The 21,630-nt window shown below is 34.6% G+C and overlaps 1 protein-coding gene across 1 annotated transcript in view; it reads left to right on the top strand.

Annotated features, from left to right (window-relative positions):
• Positions 1–21,630, top strand: part of LOC121388054 (dynein heavy chain 5, axonemal-like) — a 114,209-nt gene that overhangs the window by 3,123 nt on the left and 89,456 nt on the right. Inside the window, 2 exon segments of the mRNA XM_041519258.1 lie at positions 12,784–12,918; positions 14,444–14,531. Coding sequence (XP_041375192.1) covers positions 12,784–12,918; positions 14,444–14,531 — 223 coding nt within the window.

Here is a 21,630-nt window from a genome sequence, read left to right as displayed (position 1 = left end):
TTAGTATCCAACTGGGATACTGGCCAAATTTTTTTAATCTCGAACACTGAATAGTGTCATAAAAAAAAAACCCTTTAACTTTGACTACACCACCGAAACAGGTTGCAGAGTTGTCCAAGACCTGGTTGACCCATGAAGGCATAACTTGAATTTGACTAAAAAAAATTACGTAAGGGAAGCAACTCTTATCACTCTGCAGATGTCAAAAGTAGCCCTGACCTGTGTCCAGTTAATGTTACTGGACAGACAGCCCAGATAGCTGAGGTGTATGCCCAGGACAGCATGTTTGAACCTTCATTGGATATAAGCATGAAAATAAGTTGAAATAAATAAATGAAAATAATTGCATCCATAGCTCAGTGGTAAAACACTCAATTGATTCGCGATCGGTCTAGGATTGATCCCCATCTGTGAGCCCATTGGGCTATTTCTCAATCCATCTAATGCACCACATATGGTATATCAAAAGGCTATGATATGTGCTATCCTCTCTGTGGGATGATGTGCATATAAAAGATATCTTGCTACTATTGAAAAATGTAGCAGGTTTCATTTCTAAGACTATGTGTCAGATTTACCAAATGTTTAACATCTGGTAGGCAATGATTAATAAATCAATGTGCTGAAACAATCGTTTTGTTTGTGCATAGGTTAGTGTTAAAGATTTTTTTGTTTCATGACACCACTAGAACACATTGATTTATTAATAATTAATCAGCTATTGGATGTGAAACATTTGATAATTCTGACATATAATCTTAGAGGAAACTGCTTCAGTTTTCAGTTTTTAGCAAGATATCTTTTATATAATGTGCTCTTCCCACACACTAGAACAACACATACCATGGTCTTTGATATACCAGTCATTGAGTACTAAAGCTGTATCCTAACCATACACAAGTGATGTGGGCGATTGTTAGAAATCATTGATTTCAATTGCTGCATCCTAATCACATGCATGTGGCACGACAGATTTGTATATGGCGATTGAAACCAATGATTTCTAAAATAATCACCCATGGTGCTCACATCCGGTTAGGATACAGCTTTATTGGGATATGGTGGAGAGAATCCAGTCAGAGAATGGATGCACTGAGTGGGTTCGATACTATGCCCAAAGCACCTCAGGCGAGAGCTCTGCTGTTTGAGGTGGATCCCACCTCTCATGCATAGGCTACAAGCAATGTTGTTTGGTGCATTACAACCGGCCTCGGTGGAGCAGTGGTTAAGCCATCGGACTACAGGCTGGTAGGTACAGGGTTCGCAGCCCGGTACCGGCTCTAACCCAGAGCGAGTTCTTAAGGGCTCAGTGAGTAGGTGTAAGGCCACTACACCCTCTTCTCTCTCACTAACCACTAAACAACTAACCCACTGTCCTGGACAGACAGCCCAGATAGCTGAGTTGTGTGCCCAGGTCAGCGTGCTTGAACCTTAATTGGATATAAGCATGAAAATAAGTTGAAATGAAATGGTACATTACAGCTGATTTACAGTTTGTGTATAATTTTTCAAATGATCATTTGTTTTTCAGTTATTCAGTTAAAAAATGGTAATTCAAACCAAAATATTTTTGGCACAACCACTTTTCAGGTTTTATATATGTTTTTGGCATATGACCCATTTTTTAAGGTTACGCAAATTCTGAATTTGTAATTAGGACTACTGGTGGGTTTTTTTTTTTTTTTTTAAATTTCAGGGTGAGCAGAAAATTTTGCCAAATCATCTATTTAAACTTTAAAGATTTCAAAAACACAATTAGTTTCTAATAAAATAACAAAATTAAAAATATAAGTAAAAAAAAAAGAAAAGAAATTATGACTATCACAGTGTCTGCGCGTAACTTTTTTTTTGATTTGCCATCCGGGCAAGTGGTGACAGCACTTTCACTTGCCCAGATCTATTTTCACTTACTCGAATAATATTTTCTAAAAAAACAACAATATTGCAACAGATTATAAGAGAAAACAATTTATTTTTAGTATTTTCCTGCACTCAACCAACCCACTCTTTAAATAAATAACAGACATGCCACTGTGACTCCCAACTGTCACTGTCAATACATTTGTGATATTGTTAGTCACTTAACGCCATAATTCCCGATTCTATAATTTCTAACAAACAAAGATGCTTGCGTTCACCAAACGTTGAGCACTGGTATAACCGACACAACCCTTCCTCCCCCCACCCCATCTCAATGAAATAATAATAATAATTAAAAATCGTCCGGACCCTGCTATCATGCATTAATTTTTGCGTACTGTACGCATGTTTTAATCTATTTAAGAGGAATATAAGTAAAAAAAGAAAAAAAAGAAAAAATTATGACTATCATGCATTAATTTTTGCTTACCTGTACGTATGTTTAATTTATTCTACTTCAAGATAAAGAAAGTCATATATAAAATTTGTTGGTTGACAAATAACAAGTTGTGAATGTTTACAGAACATACATAACTACATGTATATTATATACATAGAGGTAATGAGGTACAAGTGTAACATACATGTGTTTATGGGTGTATGTGTCACAGGCCCAGTATTGTATTGTACACCTGTTTGAACTGGTCGCTAGGTTTTGGCAATGTTTGGGGTACTAATGTTTCGTGCTGCCTAGGTGAAAGTGTTGTTAGGTGGTAGATTTACACACTGCCCTATCAATGAGTGCAGTTATCACATTGTCAGATACAGAGCAACATGTTCAGACATGTAGGTGTACTGGCGGGAATCGATCCATGAAATAAAACATTTAATTTTATTTCTCTCTTTTGCTTTTAAATGTACTAAACCATTTTAAATGTAGTTGTTAACGGATACCTCAAGTGTATTATATACCTGAGGCTCATATTGAATAAAATATTAACATTCCCACTTTCTTTTATTTTATATTCTGAGTTATGTGTGTGTATATATATTGTATCGTGTCAAGAACATTTTGTTTAAAACAGTTGATAGCAATAGTTGCTAATCCATTTAAAATTGATAAAAAAACCTACTGTTTAATGACATTTTAAAATTGTGTAGCAGTCTTTGAAACTTGAATACTATAGAAAATCCTGACATTAATACAGATTTATACATTGTTTTATTTGATTGCAATGTAGTAGATGTACTTTCATTGAAAATAAAATGTTTGTCTGGACTTCGAGTACATAATACTTGAATCATTTGGCTTAATAAACTAGAGTTTTGTCAACCAGTTCCCTACTTTTGATACATCAAAGATTCTGGTATGACTGTTGGAAGTGCACATAAAAGATCCATTGTTTTTTTTTTAATAGAAATAGCGTATGTAACAAGTTTCCTCTTTCTGTCTCTTTTGACCAAGTGTTCAAATAACCATGTTAGGCACCAAGGAGCCATAACCGGCCTTGGTGACGCAGTGGTTAAGCCATCGGACTATAGGCTGGTAGGTACAGGGTTTGCAGCCCGGTACCAGTTTCAATCCAGAGCGAGTTCTTAAGGGCTCCATGGGTAAGGCCACTACATCCTCTTTTCTCTCTCACTAACCACAAACCAACTAACAACTAACCCACTGTCCTGGACATAGCCCAGATAGCTGAGTTGTGTGCCCAGGACAGTGTGCTTGAACCTTAATTGGATGTATGCTTGAAAATAAGTTGAAATGAAATGAATCAAGGAGCCATAGTTTGAAAAAGAGCTGAGATGTTAAACAAATATATTCCTTTTAAGTACTTACGGGCCTAGCTGTGGCCTCAACTTATTGTGGTATAACATTCATTTAGTGCTGTCAAGTGCTATAAATGTTGTCCCAATCAGATCGGTAATAAATTCAGAAAAATGTAAATGTCAAACTTGTCAGTATCGAAGTTGTTCACTGGAAAACAAGATTTATTTTCCTTTGTTTTGGAGCATGCATATAGGTGTTCCACGTTAACCAGTCAAGAGTATTACAACACACGTTTATTGTTTAATGCAGTAGGTCTGCAGTTACATCTCAGCACTGACCAGTAAGAGTATTAAAACAGACATTTGTCATTGTCCTGTCAACTGCTACCCAGATAACTTCTTGTGGTGTAAAGGGCTGAATGTCCACTCTAGTTCTGAAAGAAAACAAATGAGGCATGTGTAGGGGGGAAGGACAACCGTGTGGATTGACAATCACTGGTAATGGGTTTACTGAATTACAGCCAAATGTTCTTGATGGACATCGGTTGTGAGTTCTTGATGGACTGGTTAACATACATTTACAACTGATCAACAGACCTATCAGTTGATTTTGGTAATTAAACTTATTTCACCAGTGTCTTAGATTTCAGTTCCTCTTGAAACTGATGAATTCCCAGAAGTGAAATTGTTAATTTTCCAATTGTATTGTTGGAGTATTTTCACAAGGAAAACTAAACACTTTCGAAAAGTGAAGCAGATTCAGATTTTGACCTTTTCAATTAGGTTTTGATTTCACAGTTTACGTTAACAAAACTGGATTATACATTTGTTACAAAAGTGTCGAAAATGTTATGTTAATAAAACTGAATCATTTGTTATGAACATGTTATGAATATTGTGTTAATACAAGTGGATCGTATACAGCGGTTATGAAAGAGTTGTAAATATTGTATTGAAATGGATGGAAAGAAGGATGTACCAACCGAGGTTAAAGATGGAAAGAAGAGGCTCACTAAACAAGCCAGTTTTATGTATATGGAGAAACAGTTCCTTGTGGTTTGTAGACTTTATAATTACATGTATTAAAATCTATTTTTTAAATTAGTTTTTATTTACAATGTTCTGTCGAAACTATCATCATTGAGAGTTTGTCAAGATGCTGATAAAATCCTTCCTTCATATGACAATTATTTCACTCATGTCTACTTATGAAGGTTCAATGATCTATGTAATGCTAGAGTCAGACTATCAACTGCCAGCACAAAGTTGGCCAACTTTTGCTCTCACAACTTCTACGACTGTCCAGTTGTTAATCTGAGTGCTTTTAATTAAACGCTCGATTCTCACCACATAACCCTCGGTGGGCCCATTGGGCTATTTCTCGTTCCAGCCAGTGCACCACGACTGGTATATCAAGGGCCATGGTATGTGCTATCCTGTCCAGGGATGGTGCATATAAAAGATCCCTTGTTACTAATGGAAAAATGTAGCGGGTTTCCTCTCTAAGACTATATGTCAGAATTACCAAATGTTTGACATCCAATAGCTGATGATTAATAATCAGTGTGCTCTAGTGGTGTCGTTAAACAAAACAAACAAACTTCTATTGTTGTATAATTATAAACTAGTGATAAATTTTAAATAATGCTGTTAAAAGTTAAAAACATCAAATTGTGACAACGTAACAATATTAAAGAGGCAGTGATAACAATGATATTGTTGTAATGAGACTTTTTTCAGATTTTTTTTATCATGTTGGAGGAAGAAGGTTGTCATGCAGAGAAATAAGTCACAAAAAATTATTCTAAAAACTCATACAAATTATCAAATATTTTGCCAGGAATTCCTGATTCATTATCTCACTATTTTGATTACCATATTATGGTACGTGTATTAAAAATGAAAGTTGTAAATTGTCTTGGTATATTATTGCAAGGAAATTTCAAGCTTTCTTTTCCTTGTATGTTAGAGTTAACCGTTGGGTACAACACTAGATTTCAAACATGTACAAGTTAGAAAATAAGATACATTTGTACGCTTGATTTAAAAGAAGGAAAGAAAAGCAACTTTTTAACATGTATAGAGTTCTAACATGTAGCGACATTAAGATGATGTGTTAGACATACCAAAAACAAACCCGAACAAAAAACCTACCATAGCTAAAATAAAACTATAATACTGTCATACCAGTTTCATATATTTTAAGTAGTTTTCATGTCTTCAATAAAAATTTTAAAAAGAAAACAAAAAAAAAAGAAGTTTTTTTTCCGCTGTTTAAGAATCCATTTGTACCCTGGTTATCAAGCTAGTCCATGAAAGCTAACTGCGTATATTGAATTACTGCATTCATTAATCTTGAATGTCAGACCTAATTGCTTTTGACTGCAGTTGAATCAGTAATTATCAGTCCATTTAGTGTATCACAACTCCGTGCAGGTTTGCAAAGGTACACTTGTTTTGATAACAGATTAATCAGGACTGGTTCCTTTTCATGTGTCCCGATTGTGCAGATTGTGTGACAAAACATCCTGTGTGTTCGAAATGGATCGCTCAGGAATTATCACCAACAAAACAGTCTCTGTTGAAGTCAGATCAGTTGTGAATATTGCTAACAAATGAAAGTATTTCAGGTCTTGATAAACTGACAATGCTGGGTTTTTGTGGGGGTTCACACAATGGAGAGTTGTGTGGTTACTGTGGGCTCGTGAGACAAACAGAACTCTCTAAGACTGCTGTTATTGATCTGCAAATTCCAACGTCAAGACTCGAGAGGGGGCTACAGTCAAAGTGCTTTAACTATTAACGTTGGCAAAGTTTACCAATCAGCCTGTTTGACAGTACACTATAGTGACAAATTGACAAATATTGGCCGAGTATCGGAACACCTAGATACGTAAACATGTCACAAGTCGGATCGCGGGAGTTTGTATAATTACTCAATCAACTGCAGGTTTCTCTTTGATAGTCCGAGTTTAATGGTGTATGTGGTGAAGTTTCAACTGACTATGATTTATGCTCCATTGTAATAGTTGGTTGACAAAGATGTTGGATGTCAGAGATTTGTGTCAGAGAGAAAATTTGCAACATTTTCTAGAATAGTTCTACGGACTTTAGACAGTGGCGATTAAATGCTGTTGAGTTGTGTTTTAACTCTTTCAAAATGGCCTCAGCACAGGTGAATGCTACCAATGCCAGTAAGATGAATCGAGAATTTCAGGTGGTGAGTCGGTGATTTGTGTTCTTTAACATGAGATAGGAAGTGGTACTAAATTCCACTATGTGATAAGTTTATTGTTTACATTCATTGACAATGTTAGATAATGACATTAAATGGTTATATGATTTTTTTCTTGATATTTATGTAATTTGTGAATGCACATTACATGTGTCATTCCATGTCAATTTAGCAACTGTCTTCCATTGCACCAGGGCGGGAGATAGCCCAGTGGTACAGCACTCGAACGATGCGTGGTCGGTGTGGGATCGATCCCCGTTGGTGGGCCCATTGGGCTATTTCTCGTTCCACCGAGTGCACCACGACTGGTATATCAAAGGCCATGATATGTACTATCCTGTCTGTGGGATGGTGCATATAAAAGATCCCTTGCTACTGATCTAAAAGACAGTGGCGACAGCGGGTTTCCTCTCTCAATATCTGTATGGTCCTTAACCATATGTCAGATGCCATATAACTATAAATAAAATGTGTTGAGTGCATCATTAAACAAAACATTTCTTCTTCCATTGCACCATTTTAAAATTGGCTTTTTTTCTTCTTTTTTCTTCTTCTTATTTTTTATGCATTAAACAGAGATGTGATTTTTCAGCTTTTTATCTGGATTTCAGCTTTTTTGTGTAAAATAATTTTCACAAAGTTTACTATAGACTGGATTTGATCTGAAATGCTAAAAATATGACCTTTATATACACATGTACATGTGGGTATGGTACAGAGGTTTTAGCTTTTTAAAATCAGTTCAGCTTTTATTTTTAAATACCTATCACATTCCTGATTTATTGAAACTATCTTCATGTAATTATTCTGAAACTTCGAGCTGTATCTAATAATTTTCCAGGTTTTGTTACAGGATTAACCTTTTGTATTGTTTATTAAATATAGTATTTATGGAATTTCATTGTAATACAGACCTGTACCATTTTGATGGGCCCATATATTCATTGAGTATTTTTCACAGAGCTCTGAAATTGTTTATAATGTAGAAAAACCGACCCATGGAATATTCCAAATTTGTGGTCATTTCTTGTGCTTGGTTAATAGGAGAGGACCTGTGGTACAGGTACCTACAAATAATTTTTTGTATTATGTATGTATTGTAACATAGTTAGTCTGACTCTATATTTAAGTCTAAGTTAATCTCTTAAGGTCTAGGATTGATCCTTGTTGGGCTATTTCTCATTCCAGCCAGTGCACCACGACTGGTATATCAAAGGCCTTGGTATGTGTTATTCTGTCTGTGGGATGGTGCATATAAAAGATCCCTTGCTGCTAATTGAAAAGAGTAGCCCCTGAAGTGGCAACAGCAGGTTTCCTCTCTCAATATCTGTGTGGTCCTTAACCATATGTCCGACGCCATATAACCTTAAATAAAATGTATTGAGTGCGTTGTTAAAACATTTCCTTCCTTCCTCTAAGGTTTTGGTGTGAATTACAAACCATTATTACTCAATGTAGTATTGTCTGAACTTCCTTTGTCACAATTCAATGTATCTATCCACATTATGATTGCCATTCCTTTCATTTCAACTTAGTTTCGTGCTTATATCCAATTAAGGTTCAAAAACGCTGTCCTGGGGACACACTTCAGCTATCTGGGTTGTCTGTCCAGGACAGTGGGTTAGTTGTTAGTAAGAGAGAAGATGGTGTAGTGGTCTTAAAGCTACCCACTGAATTGTTAAAACTCGCTCTGGGTGTGAGCCGGTACCGGGCTGCAAATGCAAACCCTGTTCCTAACAGCCTTAAGTCCGATGGCTCATATGTTATAGCTCTAAAGAAGATAATATTATTTGGGAGACTATAACGCCATTATTTTGTAAATATTTAAGTCACCCAAACAGGACATTGGTTGCATTTGGCGACCTGGCCACAGGCTGTTTCGAGACCTGCACTTCATTTTCGAATTTACCTTATTTTGACACCAAATAGCCAAAATTATTTTTTGATACTGATGTGTTGTTAAACTTTCATTTATTAATTCATGTCTTTTATTATTGTTCAAATTATACCTAGTATAGGCCCTAAGCCATTATTATAATTTTATATATAATATAAATTATAAATTGTCATGGTTTATTGCAGTAATTTAGAGTGTTTATCATGGGACTTGTCGATAATCAAATAGTGTTCATTGTTGTGTTGTGTGTTTAGTCTGGCTCTCTGTGTGGTGTTAACCTGTCACATGCTCTATTAGCAAGCTTTATATCTCCCCGGGGCTACGTACGGCCACCTGGGGGTTGGGTTCTTATTGATTGGACAGTATAAATTGATTTCATTACTTGATATGAAAACAAGTACATTTGTACATGTTTATTTCTAAAATAACAGACAGTTATCGACTATACGTGTATATATAGCTTAGATTCAGAAACAATCGCCGTGTTAATCGCAGAGTCTGAACAATATACCTATGGAATATAATCTAATCGGAGGCGGAACGTAGCCCTCGTTCGATGCGCAGTTGGTGTGGGATCGATCCCCATCGGTGGGCCCATTGGACTATTTCTTATTCCAACCAGTGCACCAAGACTGGTATATCAAAGGCTGTGGTATGTACTACCCTGTCAGTGGGATGGTGTATAGACCCAGTGATTTTCCGCAATTGCAGAAAATGGACGGAATTCACGGAATTCCCATTGTGAAACGGAATTACGATTTTCCGCGAAGTTTAAAAAAAATTAATACCATTTTACTATTGCCACACACTGTAAAACTGACGATTGGCCCGTGTGCAGTACTATTAGCAAACGCTTAGTGTCGTATTTACCGATGCTACATTCAGCCAGACCGAGCGGAAAAACGTCAACCAAATGGCCACGTTGGGAACTAAATACTTCGCGAACGTTAGCTGGCTGAACTTGGGACTGATTCACTGCTTAGTCTGTTGCACCTGCGAAGACGGGACAGGTTTTTTTTTTTTTTTTTCAGGAGTAAGTTCAGTCAGCGGTTTGTCATGGAAGACTGATTTTTACGTTTTGTCAACACTAAGCCCCGTTGAATAAAACAGTGCACTCAATTGTTGGACAAATATGCTTTATGTAACCTTTGCTCCGATTTTTCACTACTAATATGAAGGCCTACTTTGATTTAACAACAAATAGCGATGTATGTCGACACCAGTCAATATTGGGACCCTTGTTTTGGTTTCGTACAAAGTAAATATAACAGACCCAACGGTATTTTTTTTTATATGATATATTTGACAAAAGGTACTTCTAACTTTTTTTCATCTTTTAAAACTTAAAAATTTAATATTTTGTCAAGAATTATGAAAAAGTAAAAAGTAAACAGCGTTGTCTGCCTGTTATGTTAATTTGTCACAGCTTGTGTTATTTAAATTGTTAATTAGGCCTACACATTGTATTCTGAAACGGAAATGAAACGGAATTTACAGAAACATGAAACGGAAAATAGTTTTTTTTGAAACGGAAAACCACTGGGTCTAGGTGTATATAAAAGATCCCATGCTGGAAATTGAAAAGCGTGGTCTATGAAGTGGCGACAGCAGGTTTCCTCTCTCAGTATCTGTGTGGTCCTTAACCATTTGTCTGACGCAGTATAACCATAAATAAAATGTGTTAAATAAAACATTTCTTTCTTTTGTTTTATAATCTAATGCAAACAATGCTTGTAGAATCTAGTGTGAATAGTTACCTGGGCATTTACCAGATGTTCACAATACATTACAGGGTATCAAATAAAGCAACTGGAATTTTGAATTGGTTTGCATGGAGTATTTAGTATTGGTTGCATATTAATGACCTCTGATGTGTGGTTTTAAAGAGACAGACCCTAGATCCAGCCCATGAAAATGCACACTAAGTTTAGTTAATCTACAAACCTGTAACACATTTGGATAAAGTTATAGTTGAGTGAAACATGAGTCTGTGACTTTGAAATGGTGAAATACCCTCTAAAAATAGACTATAACTCGACTTCATAACTGTTACTTCTCAGATGCACGTATGTTTTTAGAAATACGAGAAATGCCTTTTGTGATATTAAAAACACCAGGATGACCAAAAACACTTTGAATGTATGGAAATAGACAATAAAATCTAAATAAAGTCTGATTTTAGTTATCAAAAAGACGGATCTGATAGTAAAAACTATGCCTTAGTGTTTAAAAACTAGGGTATGTCCCTTTAAGGTTTGGATTTGAGTTGTAAGTCACATGCATATTGTATAATCAAGATGTATCATCCAAATTTATAAAACGAATTAATCCCCAGTTAAATTGGACCTATTTTATTTGTGAGGTATTGAATGGACTACAAAGTTGACTGAATGAAAAAATATAAACAGGTCATGTCGGGATGTAATATTTATTCAATTTAAACAGGACCATGAAATTTGTCTAGAATAGACAGGATTCCTGTTTGTTTCAGTGTATTATGATAAAATATGGGGAACATGATTTAAACATTATTGAAATCAATATTATACTTGTAATTTAATGAACAGGGATATTAGTTACTAAAGCAAGTAGATTTACTGATGTATGATAAAACTCAAGTTGTATGGCACTATTAGCAACACAAGAACATTGATATGTCCTGTATCTTAAACTGAAGGTATCTGCGTTTTATACCTATATGTATACAGAAAATCAATTTTCCGTCTCAGTGTAAATTATTCAGAGGATACTGAGAACCTGGCTCTGTGGAAACCGTTTGTTGCCATGGAAACCGTATAAATACATGTGGCTTAGATGACAGTGCTCAGTAGTTGGTATATTCAGTGGTTTCATTTACGAAGACTGTGATTTGTTTTTGTTATTATGGCTGAACGACTGATTAATATTTTAAAATTCCGGGTAAGATTTTGCAAATATCTACATGTAGTCTAGTCATAACTTCTTGCTACAGTGTATATATTTTTCAACAGGTACTCATGGCTTGACACAGACTTCTGGTTGGTGATACATGTTTATACACCTGGCTCCGTATTCATAAACACACTTAAGTCAACGTATGATACCTAAATACATACTTAAAGTACATAGATAGGTATCATATATTGACTTAAGTACGTTTATGAATATGAAGCCATGCAGGGGCCTAATTCACCAAGCTCTCTTAGGCTCTGCTAGACAACAAAGCATCCTCTTTGCAAGACTTTTAGCATTGCACTGCGAGATCACAAAGTTGCGACAGTTTAGTGAATTAGGCCCCTGGAAATTAATTAAACACCAACTGAATTCTATTTCTGCCAAAAGTCTGCCTAGAATTAGTTGTCTCTGCTGAGAGTACCGAGATAGCATGAATAAATGACTTTTAAGAAGCACATCAGTGTGATTTCAGCTCCATAGATAATTATATATTATTATACATTTTCATGCATATTTACCGTTTTTGTATTTTCCCCTACAGTGTTTCTACCAGAAAGAAATTTTTGGGTATGGCACTAGGGAATTGAATGCAACCACAGTCGACAGGGGGTATGGTGGGCCTCCCTCAGAAAGAAAATGGGTTATGTTTAGGGTTAGTGTTAAGAAAATCATACATTAATGTTAAGGGTAATTAATTTTGTTAAAAGGTTAACTTTAAAAAAACAACAACAAAAAAACAAAACATCTGGGTATGGTGTCATACCATTTTATCCTCTGGCAGAAACCCTGCCCTAGAATACATGAAATTTTGATGTAATTACAGTCTTACTTGCCATATCAATCTGTTTTAATATTCCCTATATACAGAAAACATTAATTTCAGTGTTTGGTATCCACGAAATGGTCACAATTTCTTTTGAAGTAACTCAATTCTTTATTGAAACTTTTGAGCAATAACAGCTCATCAGTTGTAAGTATATGGCATATGATCAGAAGTAGGTGGTGTTTAGTTAATTTCCAGATGTACATTGTATATTTACATATAGTACCTGTAATTAATTTGTGTGTTTTTGTGTTTGTGTGTTTTTAGCAAAAGTTGAAAGAGGAGCGTGAGGCAAAGAGGGCCCAGCTCGATGACCGCCATTACTACATGCTCCAGAGTGTGGCTGACAGTCTCGGCTTGGAGAGGTCGGAGGTTGAGGATGCCATCTTGGAAGGCAATCAGGTAAACTAGTGTATTACCACTGTGGCATACTAGAACAGCTTCAAAAAAATGTGGGAGTGAAATGCAACTTTGTGATAGAGTGCTCGCCTGAGGAGCAGTGGGTCGAAAGATCCATCCTTCTTGGTGAAATCAGTATCGTTTTTTTTTTATCAATGCTCCAGGACCGGCATGCTAAATGTCATGGTATGTGCTACCATGTCTCTGGGAAAGCACATACTGCTGTTTGGTACGATTATCCCGTGTAGCAGTAGTGGGTTTCCGCATTTTCTAGACCAAGTGTAAAAACAATGGTATGTTCGATGCCAGATATAGCATTAGACTTTTTAAATATGATGACATGTCATTAAACAAATAATACTGATGTAGTGTTTTCCCTAGCTTGTAGTTATTTTGCCATTCGTTTATTAAAGCAAGCTCATTAAATTCATATATTTTGATTTCAATTAAAAAAAATTGGTCTTGAATTTAAAAAAAAATGTACCCTAAAAATTGTGAAAATGCCCCAAAAGTGTTTAATCTTGCTAAATGTCTAGTGAAAATGCTACTGATTTGTTTGGTTTCTGGCCATCAGCTTTTCCTTTAAGGTTTATTTTCCCCTACAGTTTTGATGGAAAGTTCGGAAAATTGGTACAATGATCCTCTGGGGAACCCTCCACACATTTATAGAGAGATATGTTGGAAATCTTGAATTAGTGAATTTTTTAAATTAAATTTAAACATTTTAAATAGAAATTTATCCTTGAGCTTTTAAAAGTCTATTGTCTCCAAGAGTTTTTCTTTTTGTATCGAATACTACTGAAAGTTGATAGTATGATTCCCTGGGACAGTCTCCACAAACTATTAGAGATATATTTAGGAATTTTAAAATTAAAATTCAATGCCTATTTTCTCCTAGAGCTTAATGAATTATCCATGTACATAGTAATTAATTAATTTTTGAGGTGAATATTATATAGTGGAGCTCTTTAGGCTGATAGGTTTCATGTTATGTTTTTATAAATTGGTACCTCAGATTACCTACATGTACCTATAGAGTGTATACTACCAAATCAAATCCCATAGACGACAATAGTAATATATGTGGCTAAAACTCCTACCTGCAGCATATCAATCAACATAAAGGCCACAGATATAAATACTACCACCCCTCACCCTTAAAGTGAATCAGAAAAAATTGGGGGTCAAGCTGCTTATTTCTGAGATAACGGGTAGTGTCTATGACTACCCTAGTTCTGTACAAAATTTGAGTACTTTTTTTCACAGGTACCGCATACAGTACATGTTTCAAGCACAAAGCTACTTAACACAGTGGTACTAGATGAAATAAAATTGCATACATTTTTTGCCCAGATGAAACCTTTTTTTTTTTTTTACAACCAACACACTCACATTTATCACCAATCACAGGACTTGTGGTGTTCACTTCTCTGTCAAAAGTTTGGTGCACCTAGAACTTTGACCGAGCTGGAAGTTATTTGGTTTAGTACTACAATGATAGTCTGTAATTATTGTATTGTTTGTTCAGATTGAAATCATGGATGGTTTCCTGGGTGTGGATGGAATCAAGCGCTTGATGTTCTATTATCAGGAGCCTGAGAGTGAGAGGGAACAAGGTAATTAACAAACTTTAACAGTTCGTACTCAATTTTCAACATTTTCATGTTTCTACAAACCATATGCTGGTGAGAAAGGGTTAACACAAGTGTCTTCTTTTTAGGCGAAAATGCTTATGTATTTCTTTTGTAAAAAAAAAAAAAGGTTACACTTTGTACGCTGGTGAAATTTTTTATAATTGTAAACATGTTTAACAGTGTTATCGATGTTGTCATAATTGTTAATACCCCTGTCCTCAACAGTGAGGTTATATCTAGTGTTGCTTTGTCCAAAATGTATTCTTCAGTTATTGTTTGTTAGAAATTTTAATTAGGATTTCATGAGCAAACTTAAATAAGAGATAATCATGTATATTCATGTGTTGCATGCTAAAATTGGAACTTAAGCCATTCAAAGCTCAAATCTTGTGACAATATCTCCCATATTTAAAATTGGTGATTTAAAATAATAATATCAACAATTTTAGGTAATTTATGTTTATAATTTTGTTTTAGAAAATTAATTTTAATATATAGAAAATAATTATCTACCCAGGTAACTGTATTATAATGTGAGTTACAATGATTTGTTTTTACATGAATGATTTTTGAAATGCAAATTTATTTTTCCTTCTACACAATTCAGTGTTGATAAAAATGGATTAACTCCAGAGGTAAATAACAGTATCACCAATCACTCAACAGTTTTCAATCACTAAAAAAATATCAGTCACATTTCACCAGTGAATGATTTTGTTTGTTCTTTTTTTTTCGTTTACTTCTTTTTTTTTCTTTTTTTTTCTTTTTTTTTAAATTAAATGTTTATTTCATGAATGCATAATAGCAAATTTGAAATTATTTAAATATGTACAATGTCTAGATTTTAGATTAACTAAAAAACAAACTATATTTCCATTTACACAGTAAATGGATTCTGTATAAAAGATACAACAGCCAGTGTTTCTGCCAGAAAGAAATCTTTGGGTATGGTGCTATGAAATTGAATGCAACCACAATCAACAGGTGGCAAAGGGGGCTTCTCCCATAAAGAAAATGGGTTACGTTTAGGGTTAGGGTTAATAAACTCGTACAGTAATGATAAGAATAATTAATTTTGTCAAAAGGTTGACTTAAAAAACTGAATCTGCAAACAAATTTGGGTATGGCGCCATACCCGTTTTACCCTCTGGCAGAAGCCCTGACAGCTGTTTTCAGTCAGTGATATAGAAGAACCCCATTTATCCGGACAGTACGATTTTCTCCAAAAAGTGACCGGATAAACCTATTTCCATATAAAGTCAAAATACAAATGTCAATACTTTATAAAATATTCAGTAACACTGTGTTGCCTGATAGCACAAAAGTGTGAAACTCTTTAATTGTGGCCAATTTCTGTGTTATTATTATCTAGAGACTGATCCTGTGTGTACATACATGCATGTTTTAATAGATCGCTCACAAACATGTACATTAGGTTTTAAACAGTTTGGCTTCATGCACAATATATATAACACATCTAACTGGAATTATTTGTATATGTTATAACTGATAGAGATTTATTGTTTTTTTTTTAATTTTAATATTTAATTTATAAAAAATCTTAAGTTATATTTTCAGTATTTTTATAAAAAATAAAACATATTTTTGATGTTTAAACTACGTCTGCACAATATGGCACAGACAATTATATTGATAGGGGTGAAGGTAATTAAATATTTAGCTCACATAACTGTTTTTGAATTTGAATGACTACCATTATTTAAATGAATTTATTTATTTATTTTATGTATTGTTATTAACAAAGTTTTGCTCAGGCCTGTGGAATTTGATGTGGTGTCCAACACTTTTGTCTTCTGCCATCAACAAGACATTTTCTTGTGTTTTTTCAGTTGTCGATTTTCGACTACCAGGTTCACATGATGCAAGGCGTAAAAACACGTGTATGAATTTTACACTTGCGTTATATCATATATCTGTACACCTACGTACTCTCTGCACATACTTGATCACTTGATGATTAGAATTAATACCACTTCTCTCAGATATTAACTGATGTGTATATATGCACTTTGTACTGACTCGGTTGACAGTAGTTAGAATTAATTCATTCCACTTATCTCAGGTGGTAATTTATGTGTACAACTACTATGTACAGACTTGATCAACAGTAATTAGAATTAATACCACTTATCTCAGGTATTAATTTGTTTCATTTAAGCATACAAACACTCTGGACAGACTGGGTTGACCCTTATTAGAATTATTTATTATTATTGTTTTCATTTCAACTTATTTTCATGCTTATATCCAATTAAGGTTCAAACATGCAGTCCTGGGCTGTCTGTCCAGGACAGTGGGTTAATTACTTGTTAGTGGTTAGTGAGAGAGAAGAGGGTGTAGTGGTCTTAACCTACCCATTGAGTCATTAAAACTCGCTCTGGGTGGGAGTCAGTATCAGGTTGCGAACCCTGTACCTACCAGCCTTATGTCCGAAGACTTAACCATGACGCCACCGAGGCCGGTTATTAGAATTAATTAATACCGCTGATCCCTGATGTTAATTTATGTGTTAAAAAACCCTACATGATCAGCAGTAATTAGAATTAAATTGCTGATCTACATTACTTGATTTTCATTTCTATAAGTTATATCCACTTAACATTCAAGCATGCTGTCCTGGGCACACATCTTAGCTATTAGGACTGTCTATCCAAGATGGTAGGTTAATGGTTAGTTGTTACTGTTCAGTGAAAATGATGTCAGTGTAGCAGAATTACACATGCTCGTCGACTCGTTGAGCTGTCAAAATTCACTCAGGGTAGCAGCCGGTACCAGGATTTGAACCCAGTACCTACAACTCTTTAAGACTGATGATTTAGCCACCAACCTACTAACGGCAGTCATTGAGAATAATCTGCCTATGGCTTAAATCATACATCAGTGCGATTTGTTGACAATGATACACAACTCCCAATTTAAATATACAATGTATATTGGTGTGTTTTATATATTGTAATATTATGCACCTGAATTGAGATCAATCACTCTCCTATTTCTTCAGTACAGTGTCCTTTATAGATTGTGTCGTGTATGTATAGCTGTACAGATGAATTTGATGTTGGTAATCTTTGCTTTAAATACCCTCGTATGGGCCATATATCTCTGGCTTTTGTCAAGTTGTTTATGCGTTGCTAAGCACAGGGCATTACTCGAGAACAAAGAAATTGCTTTCTATTCAACCAGCGCATAATGAGATTGTGTCTCTGTGGTTCTATATATTGAAATTTCTCAAACATTCCAAATAGTGGTACATTTTTAACAATCAATAATGGAAGAACTGTAGTGAAAGAAAGAAAAAAAAAATGTTTTCAACAGTAGCAATATACATGCATTTCTGTAGTGGGGAAAACAATTTTTTTAAAGTAGCCATATTTATTTGTAGTGAAATAATAAAATGATTGTAAAAGTGGAATTGTAGTGGAAAAAATAAAATATTTTAAAAACTAAAAGTAGCCATGCACCTTATGTAGTGTTGTTGTCAGATTTTATTTATTTTTTAGTTTTTTGGTGTGGGGTGGGGTGTAGGGTGGGGGTTCTTTTGTGTGTTTTTTTGCATATATTGAAAGCTGTTTTTGTCTTTTTTAAATTACTATATAATAAATAAGTTAATAATTTTAATACAAATGTAAGATGAAATTAATAGTAAATATAAAAATGGTATACTATGTCAATAATTAAATATCAAATAATCTTAGTAGTGAATATCATAATATGTGTGAATAATGTGTGTAATGGTAAACTTCATGTTAAAATATGTTATCTGAATAGTGGATATCAAAGTATGTTTTCTTAACAGTGAATATAAAAAAGACTGTCCAGTTTAGAGGGGTTATTTTCTGTACTGATAGTTTAAAGGGTACAGTGAAAAACATTTAGTTTTGAGGGAATTCCACTTTACAGAGGGTCTCGATTTGACAGGTTTCTCTGTATGTTATGGGGGCAGAACATAGCCCAGTGGTAAGATGAAGGAAGGAAATGTTTTATTTAATGACGCACTCAACACATTTTATTTACGGTTATATGGCGTTGGACATATGGTTAAGGACCACACAGATATTGAGAGAGGAAACCCGCTTCGCCACTTCATGTAGCCCAGTGGTAAAGCGCTTGCTTGATGTGTGGTCGGTTTGGGATCGATCCCCGTCGGTGGGCCCATTGGGCTATTTCTCGTTTCAGCCAGTGCACCATGACTGGTATATCAAAGACAGTGGTATGTGCTGTGGGAAAATGCATATAAAACATCCCTTGCTGCATTAGAAAAATATAGTGGGTTTCCTCTCATGACTATATGTCAAAATTACCAAATGTTTGACATCCAATAGCCAATGGTTAATGAATCAATTTGCTCTAGTGGTGTTGTTAAACAAACTAAACTTTACTGTATATTATCTGAATGTTACTTGATTAATAAATATCAACTATCGGTTCTGAATAGTGACTATCAAATCTCATGTTGTGTGAATATATACATGTAGAATACTAAACGAGCTTGCCTGTCATACCATTTTTATGAAATGAGTGAACAGGTTTGGTTCGCTTTCGCTCATCAGATACCAACACTGTTCACGAGTTTAATAAAAATCGTATGACAGGCAAGCTAGTTTAGTATTTTATTTATTACAAACCAACTACAAACAATCCACAACGCAGATGTACCTGTAAGCAGATTGCGGGACCTACTAAATGTTATTTTTCTACGAATTGGGTCAGCAAGTGATCTACGTCACGCCAATATTACACTAGTTAGATATTGAGTGATTGTTATGACATGAGCAATATCTTACACTGGTGTGTAATAAATAGCGACTATATTACTGAGATCAGTGGTATTTCTTGATACATTGCATGCTTAGAAAATAATCACTTGTTCAGTTTCAGTATTTTTTTCTCTGACATAACGTATTGCATGTACTGTAATGTTCTGTGTGGCTTTCACGGAATGTAAAAACTGGTATAACATGTTGGTGCTGGGCTGTAGTACTAGTAGTTAAATATTTATTAATTTGTGAAAACATGTCAAGCATAATTACAAAGACTTTCAGAATATATACACACCCCTCTCGATTAGGTAACATACATTGTGTATTTGGAAAACAAATTGGTTGTGTGTACTTGATAAATTCTTGTACTGACCACACATTCAGTTTTATTACTAGGGCAACCACAATAATGTATGTAAACAACAAAACATTTGAATTGGGTACAAAATGCTTGACAGGAAATTGTTTGGTATTTCTGGTACATTATTCAGTTGATAAGCATGTTGTTTTGAACCGGACAGTAACCTGGATACCATATATGTAAACAGCTCAACTACTTGTTGTGAATGCATTTTGAAAAGTCAGTATAAACAAAATAAAGATGTTCATTCTAGCACACATTTGAGAACTGATGCATTGTGGGACGTACTACAGGTATATTATGGTTCATACCTAAAATATATATCACAGTGACCTGTATGTTAAATATGACAGTGATGTGTATGTTACATATACATGTAGGTGACATAATGACCCATATGTTACATAATGTGACCCATATTTTACATCTCACAGTGACATATTTTACATATATGATATACTGACCTTTGTAGTACATATGCTGACCTGTATTTTACATATCACAGTGACCTATATTTTATATATCGTAGTATCCTATAATTATTTTATACAACCGTGATCTATATGTCAAACAGTGATACATGTTCTACCACAGTTACATTTGATAGTGATTTATATAAATCTTACATTATATCACAGTGACATGTATATCACATTATATCACATTGCCCTATATGTTACATGTCACATGCCCTATGTTATGAGTATTACCTGTTGCCACAGCCCAAAAGCTGTATTTATTCCTAAATATCTGCATGGTTGCATGGTACTGTATGGTACAGCTGCTGTTATATGGACTGTAAACTTTAAGTATTTTCCATTATTAAAATTAATGTATATTTTTGACAGTGCTTTGTTTTACCATGTACTAATACGCATGCGATCAAAAAGTTGTTTGGATATAGACAACTAAAAATGATTTTTCTGACTTGGAAATACTGGAATTAACAAGGTGATGGGAACGTAATGGAATCTATATATTTTTAGGTTTTTTGTTTTGTTTTGTTTATTAATATGTGTTCATTAACATTACATTTGTATATACATCACAATAATTCACTTATCCATTATTATTTTTTTAATATACTTGTGTGTTTCTGTTATTTCATTGTTGTTACAGTTGTGATGTATTACACATTGTAACTGTTTTAATTGTCATATTCTTTTTACATTTGTGTTGTAACAATGGAAGCAAACGCTTTCAAATTTTTAACATGTAGGATATTTTATATAGCAACCCCTGCAATTGCCCATGGCAATCAGCAGTCGGCAATGCTGTGGAGATTGCCGTATAGTTTTTAATTCTTCACTGCACTTTTTTGCCTTGTACTATTTTCAGGTTTTTTCAATGGCAGGTTTTTTTGCCATGGACATTTTCTTAATTGCAGGGGTTGTATAGACACAGGGCTCGAACTTAAGAATTTGTCTCCCACGGCAATTTAAAAACAAAATTGCCGTGAGTAAAATGGACACTGACGGCAATTTAAAGCCTGCCCATGGCAATTGAAAAAAAAGAAAGACATTTGCAGCAAATAAATAAGACTGAAAGGTTATTTTTCTGTTTGTAGACCTATTTTAAATGTACTAATGTTATATACTGGCAGATAATGTACATCAGATGTAAACAGTTTGCCATCATTGATGAGCTTTACCGTCGGCACTTTTGTGCCATCAGTGATGCTTCCAGCCTATGGCTATTTATATCTCAATGACGGCAATTGCTGTCAGTGCCGTCGTTAAGTTCAAGCCCTGTAGACAAGTAAATATACAAGATGATACATGTGTTTGATGTTTTGTGTCATATACAGTGCCATTGAAGACATATTTCATATTGTGTCAATCCCTGTAGACAAGTAAATATACAAGATGATACATGTGTTTGATGTTTTGTGTCATATACAGTGTGCCATTGAAGACATATTTCATTCAATCATTATACA

Source organism: Gigantopelta aegis, chromosome 14, assembly GCF_016097555.1.
Source record: "Gigantopelta aegis isolate Gae_Host chromosome 14, Gae_host_genome, whole genome shotgun sequence".
NCBI lineage: Eukaryota > Metazoa > Mollusca > Gastropoda > Neomphalida > Peltospiridae > Gigantopelta > Gigantopelta aegis.
The sequence above is the reverse complement of the archived record's forward strand: the minus strand, read 5'-3'. Positions and strand labels throughout refer to the sequence as shown.